Source organism: Sciurus carolinensis, chromosome 5 (genome assembly GCF_902686445.1).
Source record: "Sciurus carolinensis chromosome 5, mSciCar1.2, whole genome shotgun sequence".
Lineage (NCBI taxonomy): Eukaryota > Metazoa > Chordata > Mammalia > Rodentia > Sciuridae > Sciurus > Sciurus carolinensis.
The window spans coordinates 12,049,185-12,070,068 of NC_062217.1; the positions used below are offsets into that span (position 1 = coordinate 12,049,185).

The 20,884-nt window shown below is 43.1% G+C and overlaps 1 protein-coding gene across 7 annotated transcripts in view; it reads left to right on the forward strand.

Moving 5' to 3' along the window:
- Positions 1 to 3,543: 3,543 nt before the first annotated feature.
- The window catches only part of Dock9 (dedicator of cytokinesis 9), a 273,347-nt gene continuing 256,006 nt past the window's right edge, over positions 3,544 to 20,884 (forward strand). For all 7 annotated transcript variants that reach the window (XM_047553251.1, XM_047553252.1, XM_047553253.1 and 4 more), the window contains exon 1: positions 3,544 to 3,795. In XM_047553251.1, coding sequence (XP_047409207.1) covers positions 3,667 to 3,795 — 129 coding nt within the window. In that variant the 5' untranslated portion in view covers positions 3,544 to 3,666. The remainder of the gene's footprint in view (positions 3,796 to 20,884) is intronic.

The window sequence follows — 20,884 nt, forward strand, 5'->3', positions numbered from 1 at the left end:
TACAAAAGTAGTAGATGTTTATATATAAAACTCAATTAATTCAAGGACAAAGTAATGAAAGTCCTCTTCCCTAGATGCTAGTCCTCAGGAGTACCTACTTTACAGGTTACTTTTTGTTTTTGCTAAAACCAGATATGCTTTTTCAAGATACCTTTTGAAACACTTTTAAACTAATTATGTGTCATTAAGTCATGTAAATCTTAAAGCAAACTTAACAAGGAAATGATATAGTAAGAGGTTATCATTAAAATGTGCAATGCTTGGACTATAGATATTTGGGCATAGAACAGTTATTTATGTGTAAAGTTTCAAGTCTGGCTACAATTATATTTCATTTCCACTACTTACCGGTCTCATCCTCAACAGAAAGGAAAGTGTGCTTCCTATAGTTTTGAAAAAACAAAGTTCAGGTTCCGCTCTCAAGCCAAAATAGATGGCTGTGTCTTCTGCCACACATTAAACACCACACATCTGGTCTGCCTAGATGTCAGCCTTATCCCATGCAGGCCCTTACCTGAGCTGATACACCTCCTCCTATCAGGCAGTCATCTCTTCCCAGGGAAGAGCTGATGTCAGAAGAACTCATACATTTATGGTCCTGTTCTGTTAGCAATTAAAAAAAAAAAAAAAAGCATTTTAAATGTATTGGTTTCCCAGAGCTGCTGCAGCAAAGGACCCAAAACTGGGTACTTCAGAACAACAGCAATTTGTCGTCTCACAGATCTGGAGTCTAGAAGTTTGAAATCAAGGTGTCAGCAGGGCCATGCTCCCTCTGAAGGTCCTAGGGAACAAAACTTCCTGGCCTTCTCCAGCTTCTTGGAATTCACCGGCTTGTAGATACATTGCTGCAGTCCCTACTGCAGTCCTTTGTTGTCTCACGTGTCCTCCTGTGTTGCTATCTGTGCCTCTTCTAATAAGGAACCATTTGTATTGGATTCAGTATGACCTCATTTAACTTTACTGCATCGGTAAAGACATATTTCCAAACAGGACATATTTCCACATTTACAGGTGCTAGAGTTAGGACTTTGACGTCGCTTTTCTTTCTCCCTAGAGTATAATTCAACCCATAGCAGTGAAGATCATGTTTCTGGTGAAACTTAAACATGAGGAATGCCCCATTTGCCATCAGTGCACTTCACTCCTTCACGAGGATGAAAAGGCTAAGCAAATCTGCCTTCCTTGGTCTAGTTCACATTTCCATGATTGTTAGTTCTTGCACTTGGCTAGACATTGTCAATAATTACTGTTAGGACATTAACAGTAAGAAAAGAATAATTGTCAATTCAGGATATACGGAATCAGCAAGCAAGTATGGAAGTGGTAGAATCATGGATGAAATAGATATTCTTTTCTTTTATAATTTCACACTTTAAAGGAAAGAATAGAGAAAACAAAACCCTAGAACTTAGGGTGACTTTGCTGCTTCTTTTCTTTTCCTTCTTTGCCAGTGATATTTGGCAGGTTGAAAACTAGCATCAAAATACTGACACTGGACAGAAAAAAGAACTTACCACTTAAGATTGTGGACTGATTCCCTCTAGAATCCCATGAGTCAGAGTGGAATTGTTTTTAATTAAAATACAAAGTCTGTTTGCCTTCTATGAAAGTAGATATGGTTTAGAGAACAAAGTAACACAACTGGGGAAAAGTTTATATTGTTTAGGACTTTTAAGGGAGTCAGAAGTTCAAAGAGAAAACCTTAATTCATGATTCAGACTAGTATCTAATAGTTCAGATAAGAACAGGGCTGACCTAGTCCAGAGTAGCTCAGCATGATTACACAAAACAGCACCAGTTCCCCTAAAAGGCAGTGTGGAGGCTGGCCTGCAGCTGCTCTCCCTGCCACCGGCTGTGTTGAGGGTCACTCTACGCTTAAGAGGGCTGAGCCTTCTCTCATTTCACGAGGAAGAAATGGGTTGGTGTGTAATTGTTTTTATCACATACGCCTTGTTTTGTTTATCGTCCAACCTGTCAGGCTCACTCAGTGTTACCAACCCACTAGGAAAACAATCCTATCTAGTAAGCATTTATTGAGTGCTGACTGCAAGCCTAACTTCCAGTCTTATTATGTGCCAGACCTGCCCATTAAGTCCAGAATGGTGGTGTTTTGCTCTCTGCACTAGATGGTATTTTCCCCACCGCTTTAAGATTACGCTTAAGGCCGGCGTTTGACTCTTGTGGGGTGGGACGTAATGTGGCAGTTTCTTCTACCGCGGGGACGCGAGCTACGAAGCCTCAGGGATTTTGCGCAGGAGGTGAGGCTAGGAATCCCCCAAGATTGGGTTCACAAGACCATCCGGCGCTGCGGAAGCCAATCCCGCAGGTAAGTAGCTGTCCATCGGGCGGCGACAGGCGTGGCCTAAGCAGGTCGACCAATCAGAAGAGCTCCTTTAAGGCAGGCTCCCCGCCCCCGAAACCCTCCCAAAGCGAGACCACGGAGCATGCGCTGCACGCCAAGCGCAAATCTGCCCGCGCGCCCTCTCAGAGATTCCGACAGGCTTAGGCTGCGCAGGGTTTCCTCAGAAAAGAGGGAAAAAGGAATAGGAGTCGTGGGGGCCCTTAGGGACGGGAAGCGGGAAAGGCTGGGTGAGAAGTTCCTGGGAAGGGAAGGCGGTTGCCAGAGCGCCGGCTCTCGGGCTCACGGTGGGCTCGCAGGCCGGCGCATCCCGGGTTTCCCGGGCACTGTGCCTGGTGTCGGGCTGCGGAGCGGCAGCAGTCGGAGCCGCTGTGTCCCTTCGACCCCTCGCGAGCAGTTGTTCTCAGGCTACAGACAGATGACTGAGAAGTTTTGCCCACGTCCAAGGTGACGCAGCAGGCGGGCCCGGGTCTGCGTGTCTCCCACGCCCGTCCCGTCCTCGTCCTGGTCCCACCGATGCCTCCGGGGCGGCCCGGCGGAGTCAGGTCCGGGGCAGGGGCGCTCCATCCAGATGCCCGGGCGGTGGACTCTGGAGGGCCTTCTGCCCTCTCGGTGACGCATTAGGGCCACTTTCCTTAGACGTCCGTCCCGGACAGCAGGGTGTGGTGTCGCCAAGCCCCGACCCCGCCGGGCCCTCGCGGTGCCCAGGAGCGCGGCGGGCTCCATGGGCAGCGGGCCCAGCTCCCGGGTGTGCGCTCTGCCCGGGCGTGGCGACCCTCGCCCTGGGTCTTCGCACGTGCGCCCCGCACTTTCTGGGACAGCGTCCCGCGCTGCCCGCGTCAGTCCCGCCGCCTCGCTGCTGCGCTGGGCCGCGCGGACCTGCCCGGCCCGCCGTCTCTCCGTCTCGGCCCCTCCTCCGCCCGCCGGCCGCCCCGCCCCGCCCCGCGCCGCGCCGGACACCCCGCCCCGAGGAGGCGGCCCGGCGAGCAGCCGCCGAGGGAGGCTGGTGGCATGGGGGAGCCGTCCCCACACGCACGGTCGTCCCGAGCGAGCCCGAGCTCTGCTGCGAGCACTGAGGGCCGCGGGCGCCTCGCGGGGCGCCTCGGGGAGTGACACGGCGCGGAGGGCGCGGCCCCGGCTGCGGCGGCCGGACGCGCGGCGGCGGCGGCGGCGGCGGCGGCGGGGGGAGCGGGCGGGCGGCGGCGCCGGGAGCTGCGGGCGGAACGGGTCGGGCGCCGAGGGCGCACCTGGCGGCGGCGCTGCCGGGCCCGATCGCGGGAGCGGGAGCAGGAGCCGGTGGCGGGAGGATGTCGCAGCCGCCGCTGCTGCCGGCCTCGGCGGAGACTCGGAAGTTCACCCGGGCGCTGAGTAAGCCGGGCACGGCGGCCGAACTGCGGCAGAGCGTGTCGGAGGTGGTGCGCGGCTCGGTGCTCCTGGTGAGTGCGGCGCGGCCGGGGACCCCAGAGGGACGGCGGGCGGGCGCAGGTAGCCGGGCTCGCCGCGGCCAGGCTCCTCTAAATCGGCCGCGCTGGGGCTGCGGGATTAAGAGGTTGCGCGGAAAGGAGAAGAGGAGGTTGGACCGGGAGAAGGGAAGGTCCTGGAGGGGCAGCGGCTCGCAGACCGTCCCCAAGTCCCGGTGTTCTCTCCCCATTGCTGCCCTTTCCCTCCTGGGAATTTTCCTCTGAGTGAGAGCGCCCTTTGCCTCAACCTCTCCACCCCACTTTATCTGTTCTGCCGCCTGGGAAATTACGTTGCTTATCCCCCATCCTGAGGCGATGGCACCTGTGGCCTGGACCGGTGCGGGGAGTGGAGGTGGGGTCTTCCTGATCCCGCCCTCCAAGCTTGGGCGATAGCCCCTGCGGATCCGAGGATGGGCTAAACTTCTGGAGGGAAGGGGCTCAGCATCCTCTCCTCCGCCTGGTGCCGTAAGCTGGAATCTTGGGGTTTGGCCTCCTCTTTTGGGTTAGGGGACCCATAGGAACTCTTAGTAATTTCAGCGAATTACTGCGAAGTTTGGGGATTTGAGGCAAGCAAAGCAAATAGCCCAGGTCGAATCTGGCCATGGTGGAATGTCTTAAAGGAATAGGCCTCTGGGTGTGAGGAAGATGAAGTTTGAATCAACTCGTCCACAGCTAGAGCTGGTCCTGCAGTATTTGGAAAAGCAGCACACTCAGATGGCTGGATGGTGCGGGAGTATGGCCATGTCTGAGCAGGAGCGAGCTCTGCAGGGCAGCTGGAAACTTTGAGCAACTCCTCGCATTGTCCCAGACGTGTTTTCTTAAGGGGCTTGTTTGTGGGTAGGTGACTTGTGCTGTTTGTTGGAACATTGTGAGAGAAGATGGGCCTTGAAAGCAATTCTCTGGCCTCTGTGGTGCTGTGTGTGGGGGGTTGTCCAGACGTTCTGGGTCTCTTAACAGGAGCAGATTCATCATTTTGGTGACTGATCCATGCCCATCCTGGGCAGAGGCAGAATTGCCATGAATGATGTTTGTGGAGATTGTTGCTGATTTCCATATCCAGTTTGCTGAGTTTGAATTTTCTAGTGTTTGCCAACTCCAGATTTCTCAAACTTCATTTTGGTCTGTAATAGGAGGGGTTTTATTTTTCTGTTTTAGGGAAACTGATCAGTTGAGGTAAGGAGTAGAGCAAGAGTTGGACAGATCAGAACCTGGCCATCTCTTCCAAAACCCCAGCTAACATCTGTTGCTTTGGCCTAAGTATGACTGCTTGCATCTTCTTGACTTTTGCCAATGAGAGCGTATTAAGGATAAAGCCCACAGCCTCTGTGGTGTCTTCTCTGTTTTTAAATTGGGACCTGTTGTGCTCAGAAAAGTTTTGAGGCAAAAAAAGAGTCCATGGGAAATCTTACTGTGCTATGACAGACCCCAGTTGAAGTGGAGGTATGAGTTTAATAAGCCATTTAGATGGAGCACAGATGTGCCAACACAGGTACGACACCACTTATTACTGATGTACAGTGTTCCTTGAACACATGCCCTTCCTGATAGCGGAAGGCCTACTGATAGTGACCTAGTAGTGTTCACTCCCATGTGTAACATGCGTCTACTGTTACCTCATGACACTTTAGTAGAATGTCTCTTCTCCCTGGACACCCTTAAGCATGACCAGATGCCTGGCTGGTGTCTCAATTCTTAGTCTTATCTGCTGGGGGTAACTTGTCTGATAGAACCTGTGATGAAACAATTACAAAATGCAGGAGAACATGTGGGCCTCCTTAGGTTGCATGTGGGCCTTCCTGGCTTTCTGGAAAATGCATTACGTGGTTCTGCATTGCAGAAGGAGAAATCTGAGAGAGCTTATGGACACTCAGAATTACCCATAAACCTCCAGCCCCTCACCTCCTACCTGATACTCTGCCACCGCTTACTGCTTGTTGCTGCTCCAATGTGCCAGGAAGTCACAGCAGGTACACCTGTCACATAAATTCTGGCCTATCTCCGTTGAATAGGATCTGTGGAGACAAGTACATCAACCAAGCCTTACCTTCTACCTTGGATAGAAGAATTATTATTCTGCTTTCTTTGATAACTTGGGTCAGCGCTAATACAATACCCACAACGTAATAAATGCTCAATAAATATTCTTAACTGGCTGGCTGATAAAGCAGTTCTGCAGATGGCCTAAAAAGAAAATTAAAACGTATGAGAGTAATTAGATCTTTCCATACTTCAAATATTGATGAGTGGACCGTTGTGAGATCAGATTGGAAATGATGAAATTAAATAGTTCAGTGGGTAATAAAGACTGCCATTAAAGAATAAACTTTAGAATATAAGAGTGATATGTGTTCATACAATTTTCATTATTTGATAACTTCATTTTTCTTGGACTCAGCTTTATGGGCCTTTATAAATTATTTTGTATTAATTTGACAAACTTGAAAATAAACATATGAAAAAGTAGAAAGAATAATATGAACCTTCACGTTCCATAATCCAGATTCACTAATTATCAGAATTTTGTCTCACTTGCTCCGTCTGTCCCAGTTTTCCTTTTTTTTTTGTGATCTCGAGTTCCAAGCCTTATAACCCTGTATACTTAGTATATATTATTAAAAAACAGGAATATTTTATTATATAACTATAATGCCATTATGATACAACAATAACACTTGATGTGTTATTCTGATTTCCCATATTTTTAAATAAGATCTTTGATTATTAGTTTGTTCTAATTAAAATCCAAAAAAGTTTTGCAGGCCTTTTTAAATGTGGTTTGCTCATTCATGAGCCTTAGAATTATTTATGACTGAGAGAACCTTCGTGAGGTCAGGAGTTCTGGGTTTTAATCCTCTTGTAGTTCAGGGCAGGGATTATAATTCCAGTTCTGCCCTTTCCACCCATGCAGTCTTAGGTATTGTACCATAACCTTGCAGGATCTCAGTTTCCTCATCTGAAGTAGAGATACTAATTGTATTTACCTTATAGAGCCGTTGGGAGGATTAAATGAGCAGTATAGACAAAGCATACATTCTTGCCAGCTACTTACGTTCTCTTGGAGTAGTTACATTCACTTCTTTGAACCTCAGGGTTCCTGTTCTGTTAAATAAGAAGCTGTATTAGTTGTTTCTAGAGTCTCTTATCTACCAACAGGCTTCCACTCTTAGCTACTTTTTATAAGAGTAATAGAGGTTCTATTAGTACTAGTCCTAGCTGTAGGGAAAGTAATTTATGATATCTTGGTAATGAATAAGAATATTCACAAATTCAGAATTAACTTTCCACAAATTTACAGTAATCAAGAGGGGTGGATAATATTTAAAATGTCTGTGACCCAAATAGAGAAGCTAGAAATAGTCGGGTGCAAAGGTGCCCACTTATAATCCTAGCAACTCGGGATACTAAGGCAGGAGGATCTCAAGTTCCAGGGTAGCCTCAATAACTTAGTGAGACCCTGTCTTAAAATACAAATGGTTGGAATTGTAGCTCAGTAGTAGAGTGGCCCTGAGTTAGTCCCTAGTACCACACACAAACACACACACACACACACACACACACACACACACACACATTCCCTGATTGGGTTCTGATTTCTTTTTAGAGTTCCTGAAGGAATTTTACCTCAGAACTTTCAGATATATTAAAGACAGCATCATCATGGCCTTACATGTAAGAGAATGTATCACCCAAGGCCTAAAAATATTCTTCCTTGGAAGATTTGTGTTATATTGTGACACTTTGCAAGGGTGCACAGACCACCTTGCACTTGGGTATTAGTATGCAAGTCATCTGGCTGCCCATCTTCCTTACTGATCTTATCTTGGTGTGTTCAGCTTCACACTCTCCATCGATGTCAGTCCCTTGCCAAGGGTATCATTCCACATCTCTTTGAGATCCAGCAATATGAAATGAAATGACACTGGGTCAGGTCATTGCTGAATTTTCCTTTGTGTCACTGGAGGAGGGTGGACAGAAGGCAGGGTGATAATATACTGCACTCTGCTTGAGGCCTTCCCCACCCCGCTCCACTCCTCACCTCAAGATTCCAGTGTTATCTGAGGTAATGTGAGACCCTAGTAGGGTGGTTCTCTGAAATCCTCAGGTAAGGTAAAACCTCATTTTGGCTATAATTTAAAATCAGTTAGTTTAGTAAGCTGACAACTGAAACTCACTGTCTTTCTACCCTCTTGGAGAGTCCTAACAAACAGAAATGTCCTAAAATACAGGAAGCTGGGTGGAGACCCATCTCCAACAAGATAATCAACAACAGGTTCCATTTCTTTGGTTTCTAGTATGATGAATATTAGACGGGAGAGCATTTGAACAGGGAGGGAAGGAATTGCGAAATCTTTATCCACATTTCCGGAGGCCTGCTCTAAGTTAGGACTCGCTGCTGAGTGCTGAGAATATGATGTATCAGTTAGTGGGCTTTTGCTCCTGAAGGATTTATGACCTAAGCAGGTGGACAGGTCACTCATCTACAAAAACATGGTAACAGTATAAAGGAGCATCACTGAAAATATAAAATATGTGGCTCAGAGACTAGGAAGAGAAATGGTGTACTTGGGGAGGGGTTGATGAAGAATTGAATTGAACTGGAAGATACAGAGATAAGGAAGACTTTTAAAGTTTTTATTTTCTGGGAAAGAATAAGAAATTGAGCACATGCTTCGAATGTCAAGGTAGGCCAAGAAGCAGCACAGTAGCTTGGGCAAAGATGGGCAAGTTTTAAGAGGAAGGGAGAGAAGCTTTGAGAAATACAGTCGCTAAATTTGGCAACATACTCAAGCATTGGCTGAAGACACATCACAAAATAGATTGTTTTCCTTGTCTTTTTGAAACCTATTTTAGGACAGAGGTTTAAACCAGCCCATGAACATATGCTTCTTAGAGAGATCTTCCCTTAAGTGTAATCCTGGAAGTAAATAATGTGACTATTTTGTATTATGCAAACCTAAGAACGAGAAGAGGCCTGTGAGAAAACGCCAGAGATTTAAGCATTTAGGATGCTGTGGGAGCGGTAGTCAAATATGGTGGGTGCACCACTCATTAAAGAGTGTTGAAAAAATGTCGGAGGCCCACCTTATATCACACACCTAAATAAATAAATGTAAAACAGCACAAAAAAGAACCAGTAATCGTATAAGTGTGGAGGTATTTTTAAAGCATGAGGATACAGGAGAAAACCAATTTGCCTGGGCTTTGGAAGTGAACCTTGGTTTTGCCACTGTTAAGCAGAGGATTTTGAGAAACTTACTCTACCTAGGCCTCAGTTTGCTCATCTGAGAATTAGGAATTTAAGGTATTTTTTATCTTAGGGAGTTTTAAAAAATAAAGATTAAATAAGGTAATGTGTGTAAAGTACTTAATAGTAAGCACTTAATAAATGTAAGCTTTTATTGTGTTAATAAAGGAAAATATTGGTTATCTTGACTATCCTTGGAGACAGTATTTATTGAGCACATATAATGTCCTAGGATGTGGGTAAGAGCTTCACATAGGGGAGATTGAGTCACCTTAAGGTCATGGCTGGGTCTTGAATGCAGGCATGGTGACTTCGTGCCCTGAGTTTTTAGCGATCTGCCTTCTGCCTCCCCATGTTAACACTAAGTCTGTTCTGTGTGTCACCAGTACCATATAAAGTCAATCAGTAAGCTGAGAAACATCATTTGCCTTCTGGTTATTTATCTAGCACTCAATCTCTGGCTTAGAGTTAAATTAAAAAAAATCATACAAATCAATTTTAAAAGGAGAAACACTCTAGTAGAAAAATTGGAAAGGACATTAATAGGCAATTCTTCGCAGAAAGGAATATAGTTAGCCAATAAAGAGCAGGAAAAAAGTATTCAGTCTTGCTAATGATGAAAGAAGGGTTAAGTAAAACAAGATGCCATTTTTGTCTGACACATTTGCAAAGATAGAAAAGATTCTCTCATCGATGGGGTGAATCGAGCACTTCTGTTTGCAGGATCCCCCATTCCAAGGCCAGGGCCGCTCACATGGCTCTTTGGGAGCCCTGTCGCTCCTGGAGTGTATAACATGATGGATGGTATAACCGTTTTGCAGTGGGGCTGTGTATATATGTATCAAGAACCTTAACGGGGTTCCTTAAACTTCTAAGCATTTCTGACCTGAGGTGTGCATAAAGCATGGTGCCTGAAGCCACAGTGTTGAATGGCTTCAGGCACTGTGGCATGTTCAAGGCAGAGAATGTGGACTACTGATGAACTGCACACTATCTGAAGGTCATTTCAGTGGCTTAAATAAATTCTGGAATGTGGACCATTTATAAAACCATCACATTTTTGTATTAGAAGACTAATGACTTGGGAGCATTCTTATGTGATGGCATTGGAAGGCAGCGGATATGGGTGCGTGGTGTGGTTCAGGGGCAGTGGGTCAGGCTGCTTAGGGTCCACGTCCCCTTTGCTTTGTTACTAATGGTGTGTGACCTGGGCAAGGTGCTAACTCCTGCCTGATTTTTCCGTCAGAAAAATGGGGATGCTAATAATACCTCTTCATAGGGTTGTTGTGAGAATTAAATGAATGAATTCTTACAAAACTCTTAGAACTCTGGCAATAAATGTGGCTGGTTATATTTATAATTACTCTTAAAGGGAGTAGAACCAGGTTACAAAATTATAAGCACAGCTTGAGCCAGGTTGTATTTTCACAAAGTATATGTGTAGAAAAAAAAGGCTGGGAGGGATATAAAGAAATAAACAAAACAAAACTGTCTAGCCACAATGTCTGATCAGGCATGTTCATTCCCAAGAATCCTGAAGATTGAAAAAGATTTATGATTTTTGGACATATGACATACTGTATGATATGAATGTAGGTTTGTTAAGAATGAAGTTTAAAAAGTGTGCCTGTCATAAAATCATTTTTCTTTAGCACAGATCCATCCTGCACAGCAGTTGACTGGCCATCGGCATGAATCACGTGTAGCCTTTGGCACCAACCATAATGCCACTGTTAGCCGTGTTTATCTCCGGATTTGGGGATATGGAGAGCTTCACAGTTTGTCTTTTCGATTTTCTGTTCTTTTCAGATTTCTACAGTCGACATGCATTGCTTTTACTGGTTTGAAACAGGTTGACAGGAGACATGGTTTTGAGAATGTGCTGTGATAAATGGACTCTTGTCACAGACCACACTTGTTACAATCCTCAGAGGAAGGCCAGTTGTGTTTACAAGATAGTTAATTTCATTTCTGTTTCATTCTGTATATTTGAGCACCGGCAATTTTATTTCATCTGAAAAAAAGTTGTTCAGATCTTGGCATGTGAGGGAGAGATGAGTACCTGAGAGCCTACTGAGACCTGGGGGGCTGCCAGACCGCTCCCCCTGCCTTTAGCCACTCCTGGCCTTGGCTCCTTCCTCTGATCCTGCGACTCCACTCTCTTCTTAATTCCACAGTGCTTGTTGGATCTGCCTCTATATTCTCACCGCCCCAGCTCCCTGGCCCCTGTGACCTACTTCTGTCTTTAGTGTCCCTGATTTCACTCTGCACCCTCCAGTCCCCTTCTGTGAAGCAGGGTTACCTTGCCTTTCCTCCTTCCTCCTGTTTCTACCTCTGTCTCTTGGCGCTCCCCCCTTGTGCTTTCACCACAGTGGCGGGCCTTCCTAAAGGGGGTCCTCTCCACCTCCTCATCAGCGTGTTCAATCTCTTCCCTCCACCCTGAAGCGAGCACCGTGTCATTGTGATTTCTGCAACTTAGTTCTCATTTGTTCCCCAGCACAGCCCTGCTTTTCTTTCATCTTGCCTGATACCGACATGTTTCTCTTATTGGCCCCTATAGTTCAGCATCTGTGAAACATAAATTGTCACTTTTCATTCCAAACCTCGTGGTCCTTTTTGCATTCTTTTTTTCTTTAATGAGAAACACCATTTCATCATCACCAATTCTCTGTCTCCTCCTTTGTTTATTTTGTTCATCTTTTTTTTTTTTTTTTTTTTTTTGGTACTTAGAATTGAACCCAGAGGCGCTTTACCATTGAGCCACATCCCTATTCCTTTTTATTTATTTATTTATTTTATTTTGAGGCAGGGTCACCCTAAGTTGCTTAGGGCCTTGCTAAGTTCCTGAGGCTGCCCTTGAACTTGCGATCCTCCCTGCCTCAGCCTCCTGAGTCACTGGGATACAGGTGTGCAGTCTCCTGCTGATTGCCCCATTCAGGCATTTGTATCTCCTTTATGTTGCGTTGTATCATAAGTCATCCATTATAGGCTAAGGACTCTCAGCTCTCAGTGGCTTAAAGTAGCTAGGTTTGTTTCTCCCCCTCACTACCATCAGAGTTTACTTCTATCCCCCACTATCCCTCAAGGGTGTTCTGGAGACCAGCTTCCATATTGTCCTGGGACCTGAGTTGATGGGACAGCCAACTATGGCAGGTTTTTGTAGGGACAACTGAAATGTGGTGACTCTCATTTGGCTAAAGCAAGCCCCAGGGCCACATCTAATTTCAAAGGGCAGGGAAAGACAGTCTTTACTGTATGACTACAAGGAGAACTTAGATCTTCGGTGAGTAGCACTAAGGTCTTCTGCAATCTGGCATCTCCTGCTCTCCTTCTTCTGCTCTGTCCTGGTCCCTCAGTAGCAGGGGACAGGGTCCTTTCTATCTGGTCTCTGTTGCCATTCTTGCTCCATCTGTAGGGTTCCGTTCTGACTCCTGAAGACACCAGTACTTGCCCACTGCTCCTTGACTTGAAGGTGCTGTTCTTATGAGGCACCTCCCGCCCATTGCTTACTGGCTGGGCTTTTAGATGGTCCTGTGTGTCAGCCTCTCTCAAGCCCCAGGGCCTCAGCAGAAGTACTTTCCTCTGCCAGGGACGTCATCACCCCCTACGTCCTTCCTCAGCTGCCAGGCCACTCCCCTTGGTCTCTGGAACCGAACTCAGTCTTTGCTTGTCCACTCAAACTAAACCGTGCCCGCCTGTCCTGTCTTTTCTTTGTACCATTCAGCACTGTTTATGTTCATTTGTGTGCAATAAATAAAACTTCCCTCACGAACAGTTCACCACGGTTCCCCCTGAGCCTGAAGTATAACAGTGGCTCAATTTTTTTTGATGAATAAACAAATCCTGAGGATTGTACACCTCATTATTTCATCCTTTTTTGATGCTACAGTGCCTCTGATTTCCCTCCCTTCTGCCCTTTCTGTCATTCCACTTTCTCTCCTGCTGCCAGATTCAGGTTTCTCATTTACCTGTGGTAAATTCAGAGGCATTCCCTAGACTTAAGAATTTATCACACTTTGAGGTGGCCCTTTGTTTGCTTTAGTTTAGAAAGAGCTGGTCAGATATCAGTATCTTTGTATGATCTTTGCATAATATTTTAAAGAATTTCCTTTTTGAGGACTGTTCGTTTTTACCAGCTCTGTAGAGCCTCCAAATGTAAAAGAACACACTGATCTAACTCTTGGTTTGGTGTTTAGTAACTTATTTCTCAGAAGATGAAACAAAATAAAGCGAAAATGGAATTGATAAAAACCACTGGAATTACTGTTTATTCATTGAACAATGAGTTTTGCAAACCATCAAGAAGCACTTGGATGGTAAAGTTATTTGTTTCTTTTACACTTTTATTTTCTGTTTCTGTTGACTCACAGTTCCTTGATAGCAAGGATACTTACTGTCTGATCAGAACTTTGAATCTCCTCTTCCCTGTCTTTGAAGTTGACAGGGATAAATATAGTTAAGTCAGGGTGAGGATGCAATGAGAGATTTTTCTCATTTATGGAATATTAAACTGAAAGTATATCTGAAGCTGGTGGCCATGAACTATCCAGAGTTTATTGACCCCTTGAACTTTATTCTGAAACTCTGAATGTATGTAACAGAAATTCATACACCCTGTTTTCATACATTTTTTGTCTTAACAGGAAATACATGTTCAGTCATATGGATGTAGAAATATTATAAAGAAAGTTGTTAACCATGCTAAATTAAAAACAATGATATGTAGTGTCATATAGGAATGGTTCACTTTTTTATAAAAAACATTTTGTTTATAGAAAGGTTTTATGATCTTACAGATGCTTTAGTAAGTCTTCCTCTTTTGTTTCAGGAGTAAATTAAATAGCACACATTTTTTTCCCTCAATTCTAGGACATAGAGTATGGCGGTAGAGCACAGTTTCTCTGTGTTCTTGCTTGGGGTGGCAGTAGGACATGGTGGATACGTCCTGGGCTCAGGAGACTCCTATCCCAGCTCTTGCATTTCCTGGTTCTGCTTTCTGTTTCTTCATCCAGAGAGTGAGCTTCTTAATAGCATTTATCCTAGAGACCTTTGTGAGGAAGCAAGCAATAGCACGTTAAGCACTTAGAGTACAGCTTGGCACAAAGGAAATCCCCACTAAGTGTATGCTGTTATTACTTAAGAGAGCAAGCTGAAGGAATATCATGTAACCCTTAAAAGTGCTGCTGATGGAGAATTTCTACCATGGGAAAATTATAATATTGAGTAAAAAATAAGTAGTGTATAGAAATATGTATGGTCACAATTGTGTAAAATATATTGTGTGTAAGAAAAATGTTAGGAGGAAACACACAAAAACACAGGGAAGTGACTTTTCCTTTATATATTCTGATATTTTCCAGTTACTTTACTTTCATAAGTGAATGGATCTATCAAGAAAAAGCAAATGCAGTGAATATAGTAAGGAAAACTAAGCACTATACTTAGATATTCAAATTGGTATCCTTTGAAAATTACTCTTGTATTTCTTAGTGTCTGTACAGTGTGCATGGCAGTGCATCATGTGTTACTGAAGCGAGGGCACACACGTACATTTTGGTAACACAGGTGTCACTCATCAGTTAAGGGCCTTGCATTCCATGCTTGTAGAGGAGGAGGCTCTTGTGAAACAATGAAGGCTTGCATTTGATGTTTTTTTCTTCTTCTTCGTGGTAGTAGGGATTGAACCTAGGGACACTACCACTGAGCTACATCCCCAGCCCTTTTTATTTTTATTTGAAATAGGATCTTGCTGAATTGCCCAGGCTGGCCTTGAATTTGCAATCCTCCTGCCTCAGCTTCCTGAGGAGCTGGGATTACCGCTGTGCATCATCACACCTGGCTTGCATTTGACAGTTTGATTATTATTATTATTTTTTTTAGAAAACCATCTTGTCTGTGCATCTGGAAAATCTGGTTGGTAGACATGGATAGTTTTTTTTTTAAATTTAATTATAGATAGATATTTTTATTTTATGTGGTGCTGAGCATCAAACGTAGTGCCTCACATGTGCTAGGCAAGCGCTCTACCACCGAGCTACAACCCCAGCTCCAGACATGGTTAGTTTTATTATTTTGCTTTTTGGTGGAGTATCTGAAGAACAGAGAAATGAAATAATTTATTTAAGGTTACTCAACTAAACTTAGCCCCCCTACCCTTGGCAAAAAGGCAGGGATTGTCTAAAAGAATATTTTAAGATATAATTTAAAAATCAGAGTTTCTTGAAAACTTGTAAATGGGTAATGTCAGTCTTTTTGGAAAGTACCGTGTGTTCTCTGGGTTGATGGAAATGTGTGTTATGGAGATGAAATCATACTGTTCTGGAGATGAAAGGTGTTTTTTGAGGTTGTCTGGTCTAGCTCCCTAATTTTACAGAGGAAGATGAGGTCCTTCATGGGCAACTGATTTGTCTGTGGTCATGGCTAGTTAGCAGTGAAGATAAGAACAAAATCTAGTTTGCTGACTCCTGAACCAGTGGATTTTCCCCTGAGTATAAGAAAGACTTTAATATACTTTGTTTGCTCCTCATTTCATCAAGTGTCTCTACAGACGAGATAATAGCAGAATATGAAACCTCTGTACAGTGGAAATCCTCCCTGCGTGTCCATCTCATTGATCTCAGACCAGTTTGTAGTGACAATGACATTCATATTTCCACCAACCGTGAAAGAAGGATTGCATTTGTGTTTAAGTGGTATTAGGGTAAAATGACACAAAAATAAACTCAAGGATTACAAAATTAATCTAAAAATGATCTTGACAATACCTTATTCAAGAAGAATTAATTTAGTAATCAAATAATGTTATTTCAGGATGAAGGATCATAGATTTACTCATACTTTGGTTCCAATAATTAAGTGACCTGAGGGAAAAACCTTCTTGTGGATTGTTAACCTAAAATTTGTTACTGTAGAATACGCTGTGTTGATCTAGGGCATTTTACATTTCAGGCTGCTTAGCCTTGTCTAAAAGAAACAAACAAAACCAGTTATAAATGACAATTTTGGTTCAAATTATTTTATTACAGAAAGAGTTGCTTTTCTTCGATCAGCCAGAGGAGTTATTTCTTATGTCCTTCTCTCAGTGCTGCTTTCTTCAGTAGAAAGCAGAGTTTTTGTGGTGAGAGCAGAGGTGCCATAGTATTTATAGTTTATTAGATTCATTTATAAACTATTGTGTTAGCTACAATTTATAGAATATTTAATCTCTTAAGTTAACCTTTTCCTTCCCAGGCTTTTTCTGTTTTCATTTTCCATTTTTATTTTCTTTATTCTTTTAAGAACCTTCTGATATGTGTGATGAGAGAATGTTTATTTTTTTTTAGAAAACTGCTATTATTGATTTTTTTGGAAACTGAATAATGTGTGTGCTCTGTTGACTTGTTTGGAGGTGATTTTGTGAAAAACTAATGAAGGTTTTAAGTTATTAAAGGGACTTTATTACATAGTTTGCCACTGAAAATTCAGAGGGTCAGATTCTTGACCAATGTTGGTTTTTTCTGGAGAGTTAATAATGGGTAACTTGAATAAACACATTGATGTTGAGCTTCCTGTGATGTGTAAGAGGTGGCATGAGGAAGGAGGGATCATCAACAGTACATGGTTTCTTGAATTGGGATAAACTCCCATTTGATAAATTCCATATCATGTGCCAGAATTTCAATGCCGGAGAGAAAGGTTGAAGATGGTGGGCTTTGGAGACCTTTTGGGGTGGTGGGGATGGGCTCCTTTGGTAGGCATAGGAGACTGTATTTGAGGGAGGGATTTGGAATAGCTCCCATAATCTGAGAGAATCATACATTCCCCCTCCTGCCCATGGCTTCAGTTGTCAGACTTCGTTAAAAAGAAAAAAATGCTGACTTTTGTCTTTATAATGTGGAGTTTTGGTGTCTCGGATATCTTCTACCCTGGGAAAGAAGCCCCAGACTTGCCCTCCCCATCTCCCATCACCATCTCCCCAGCACCTCCTTGGGGGAACTGGCATGTTCCAGTGAGCATTGGATTTCATGTCAGGAAAACTGGTACTGCCCGTGGTGCTTCTTTGTGCCTGTTGCCTTCTCATGTCACCTCTGCAATGGGAAGACGTTGACCTGCCCAGGGTCGGTTCCTTTCTGACTGGGTCATTGGGTTTTGAGCCTGGTGTGGTGCAGGCCTCCGGCCCATGTCCATCTTCAGTGACCTTTGGGAGGGGAGGGGCCAGAGCCAGATGGAAGTTGGTTTTTTCAGCTCCAGGTTTCCCTTGTGGTTATTTTCAACATTATCAGGCAAGGACATCTTGCCCTGAAGCCTGTGAGGGTCATAGCAGATTCTGAGTAATTTTTAAGTTCGAAGGATGGATGACATTAGCAGAGAAAAATGCAACACTATTACAGTTTTTTAATGCTCTGGTGTTTCAGTATTCAATGGATTTCTGGTTGTTGTTGCTCATTCATCACTTATCAAATATTAAGGATATAAATATTTACTTAAGGCACTGACCTTGTCCTCAAGGAGTGTGGATTCTAGAAGAGGAAAGGAACAGAGATGGGGCCCTGGAAACTTTTGTGTTGATGTTCCCTTTAAGAGTTCTCTGCCTTTTGTGTTTCCAATCCTGAAGAAAGAAGGGAGTTTTGTGACCAGCTAGATGGAAGTTGTAGGAAGGTACTAAGACTGAAGTCAGCTTTCTGAGAAACAGAAGTAGGCTGGGATCTACATCAGTTATTCAGTTTTCGTGAGGTCCAGAAGACAGAAGCTTGGTATGTTATTGGTGGGAGTAGTGGTGGACTGTTTGTCTTTGAAGGTATTGTACAGGGGCAGAGGAGACTGCCATCAGCGGCGAGAGTCCACTGAGACTTGACAGTCAGACCTGTGGAGGAACAGGCTGCAGAGGTGGGACTGGAGGCTTTTAATTTTATGGTAATGTAGCTATTAACACTCTAAGGAGTCCTAAAATTAAGATTTTTTAAAAACTGGACACAGGTAATTTCCTTTTAAGCTTACTAGGGAAAATGGCACTTAATAGATTTCTGTTGGCATCTAGAATGTGTTCCCTATGTGCAAAGATTCCCCAAATATGGAAGAATTTGAATCTTGACTATGTCCTTAATTAACCCCAAAAGCTATATGGAACTTAAATAATACAATATATTAGCACTAAATTTGTTACATGAATTAAAAGTAGTAGTATATTATTGTAGTTCTTTATATACCATAACTGAAGGTACAGAACCATAAAACCTCTGCTTTCTTTAGAGTTGAAACTGAAACTTTTTTTTTTTTCTTTTTTTGGAGCTCCAGATTAAAAATAATCCAAATTGTGAGAATGGGTCATGATAAAATTCCATTCTGTATGTAAATCATCGGCAACTTTAAGCTCCATGGAACACAGATTTGCATAGTACTGTTGCCTGGGGTTTAAATGATATCGAAAGATATTAATACTTAGCCTAGGGGCTTTTAGAAGCAGTTGGGTTAATAGTATAACTAGTAAGAGAACTCCTGGTCATTGTTTCTAGATAAATCATAAGAAATATCTTTAGTAATAGAATAGTAAGATTGTTTTTGTGTGAAGATGCAGGTAGTTGGGTTAGACTGAGCTCTTCTTATCTTTATCTTTTTTTTTTTCCTTTTCTACCATTCAGGATATGTGTGGATCATGCTAATTCCCTGGGTAAAGAAATGAGCAAGTATTTGATTGGTAAATGAGTAAGCATGAACATGTATTCTATAGATGTTTGAAAACTTTCCTACATACATATGAATAGGTAGACCTTTTTGTTTTTCTGGTGTTAGGGATTGAACTCAGGGCACTTTACCACTGAGGCTTTCACTAGCCCTTTTTATTTTTCTATCAGTGCTGTTTTTTTTCTCCACATTTTTAAATTGGTGCATTATAGTTATACATAATAGTGGGATTTGTTGTTATATATTCATACATGCACATAATATAACACTATAATTTGACCAATATCCCATCCATTTGTCTCTTTGCTCTGTTCCACTGGTCTCCCTTTGCTTTTCATGTGATCACCCCTCACCTTTATTTTCCTTTTTCCTCTCTAGTTTCCACATATGAGAGAAAATATGACCTTTGACCTTCTGAATGTGACTTATTTCACTTAACATAATAGTCTCAAGTTTCATCCATTTTCCTGCAAATGACACAATTTCATTTTTCTTTATGGCTGAATAAAACTCCATTGTGTATATATGCCACATTTTCTTTATCTGTTCATCCACAGATGGACATTTAGGCTGGTTTCATAGTTTGGCTCTTGTAAATTGTGCTGCTATAAACATGGGTATGCACGTATCCTTATGGTTTCCTAGCCCTTTTTATTTTGAAACAGAATCTTGTTAAGTTGCTAAAACTGGTTCTGAATTTGTAATCCTCCTGCCTCAGCCTTCTGAGTTGCTGGAATTAAGGTGTGCACCACTGTGTCTGACCCTGAATGGGTAGACTTTTAATTTCACAGTGCATCAATTGAGTGAGCACATTTGTTGAATCCCTCCTGTGTGCCATGCATAATCCTGTTATGCGCCCAGCACCGTGCTAGGTACTTTGAGGAATCAGGATGGATGAGACAGATCGTGTCCCACTGTGTTCACGGACAAATACGGGAGAGAGAGTTACAAAATAAGATTTATACATATCTAAATAGGGGACTGTATCAGTGGGAAGTTATAATTAAGCATTGAAGGGGTCTCAGGAGAAAGATGACCTTAAGGGAATCTAAAAGAACCTAATGAAGGAGATGGCATTTGGAGCTGAAAGTAGATCTGAGAGATGAAAATTGTTTTAGGTAGAGAGACTTGTAGGAGTGAGGCTTTGAGAAAGGAAATCATGGAATATATTTGGGAAATAGTGAGTTGCAGAGTCTGGTGAGGTATAGGGAGACTTAGGGGTGTACAGATTTGGGTAACCCAAAGATTGAGGAGGGTGAATAAGGACCAGGTGTGAAGAGTTGACTTTATTCTTTGATGTGGGCTTTTGAACTGGAAGACCCTAAGTAATCAGAGCTTGCTGTGGAAGTATAGTGACTGTGTCCTTCGAGTTGAGTGGTTGAGACATGGATGGGGGCAGAGAGCTTGGATTTAGATGTTAACTAGGTTAGACTTGAGCTTTGTTTAGCTTTATTTATTTATTTATTATTTTCCTTTCTACCATGTGTGGATCATGCTAATTCCCTGGGTAAAGAAGTGAGCAAGGGGACTCCATGGCAGAGCGCTTGCCTAGCACATGTGAGGCACTGGGTTCGCTCCTCAGCAGCACATAAAAATAAATAAATAAAGGCGTGTTGTCCATCTACAACTAAAAAAATAAAAGAAGCGGAATGCTTTTTTTTTTTTTTAAAGAAATGAGCAGGTATTTGGTAAATGAATATGCGTGAACATGTATTTTATAGATATTTGAAAACTGTTTCTTGCCTACATTTGAACAGAGAGACTTTTTCCCCCCTGATGTAGGTAAGAGGTAATGAGGGAGGGGTGAAAGTGTGTAAATTATGTGTAAAAAGTACTTTGGGATGAAGCCAATTTGAATCTGATTAGAGTGTATATTTATTCAATAAATACTTACTAATCCTTTCTCCCCCTGGCCCATGGTGAACTTGGTGCTTCCTGGCTAGGTGAGGGTAGGAGGCAGAAGGTATTGAATGTAACCTTTGATTTCAGCTGTGCATCACCATGACAAGGGTGGTAAGGTATAAATCTGAGAACACCCACCCCTGTCACACAGGCCTCGAGGAGAGTGTAGAATTTATCAGGTCTTTCCCTTTCAGATACTTTTGGATAAACCATTGCAGACAGATGAGAATATCACTCCACCATCACAGAAAGGGATTA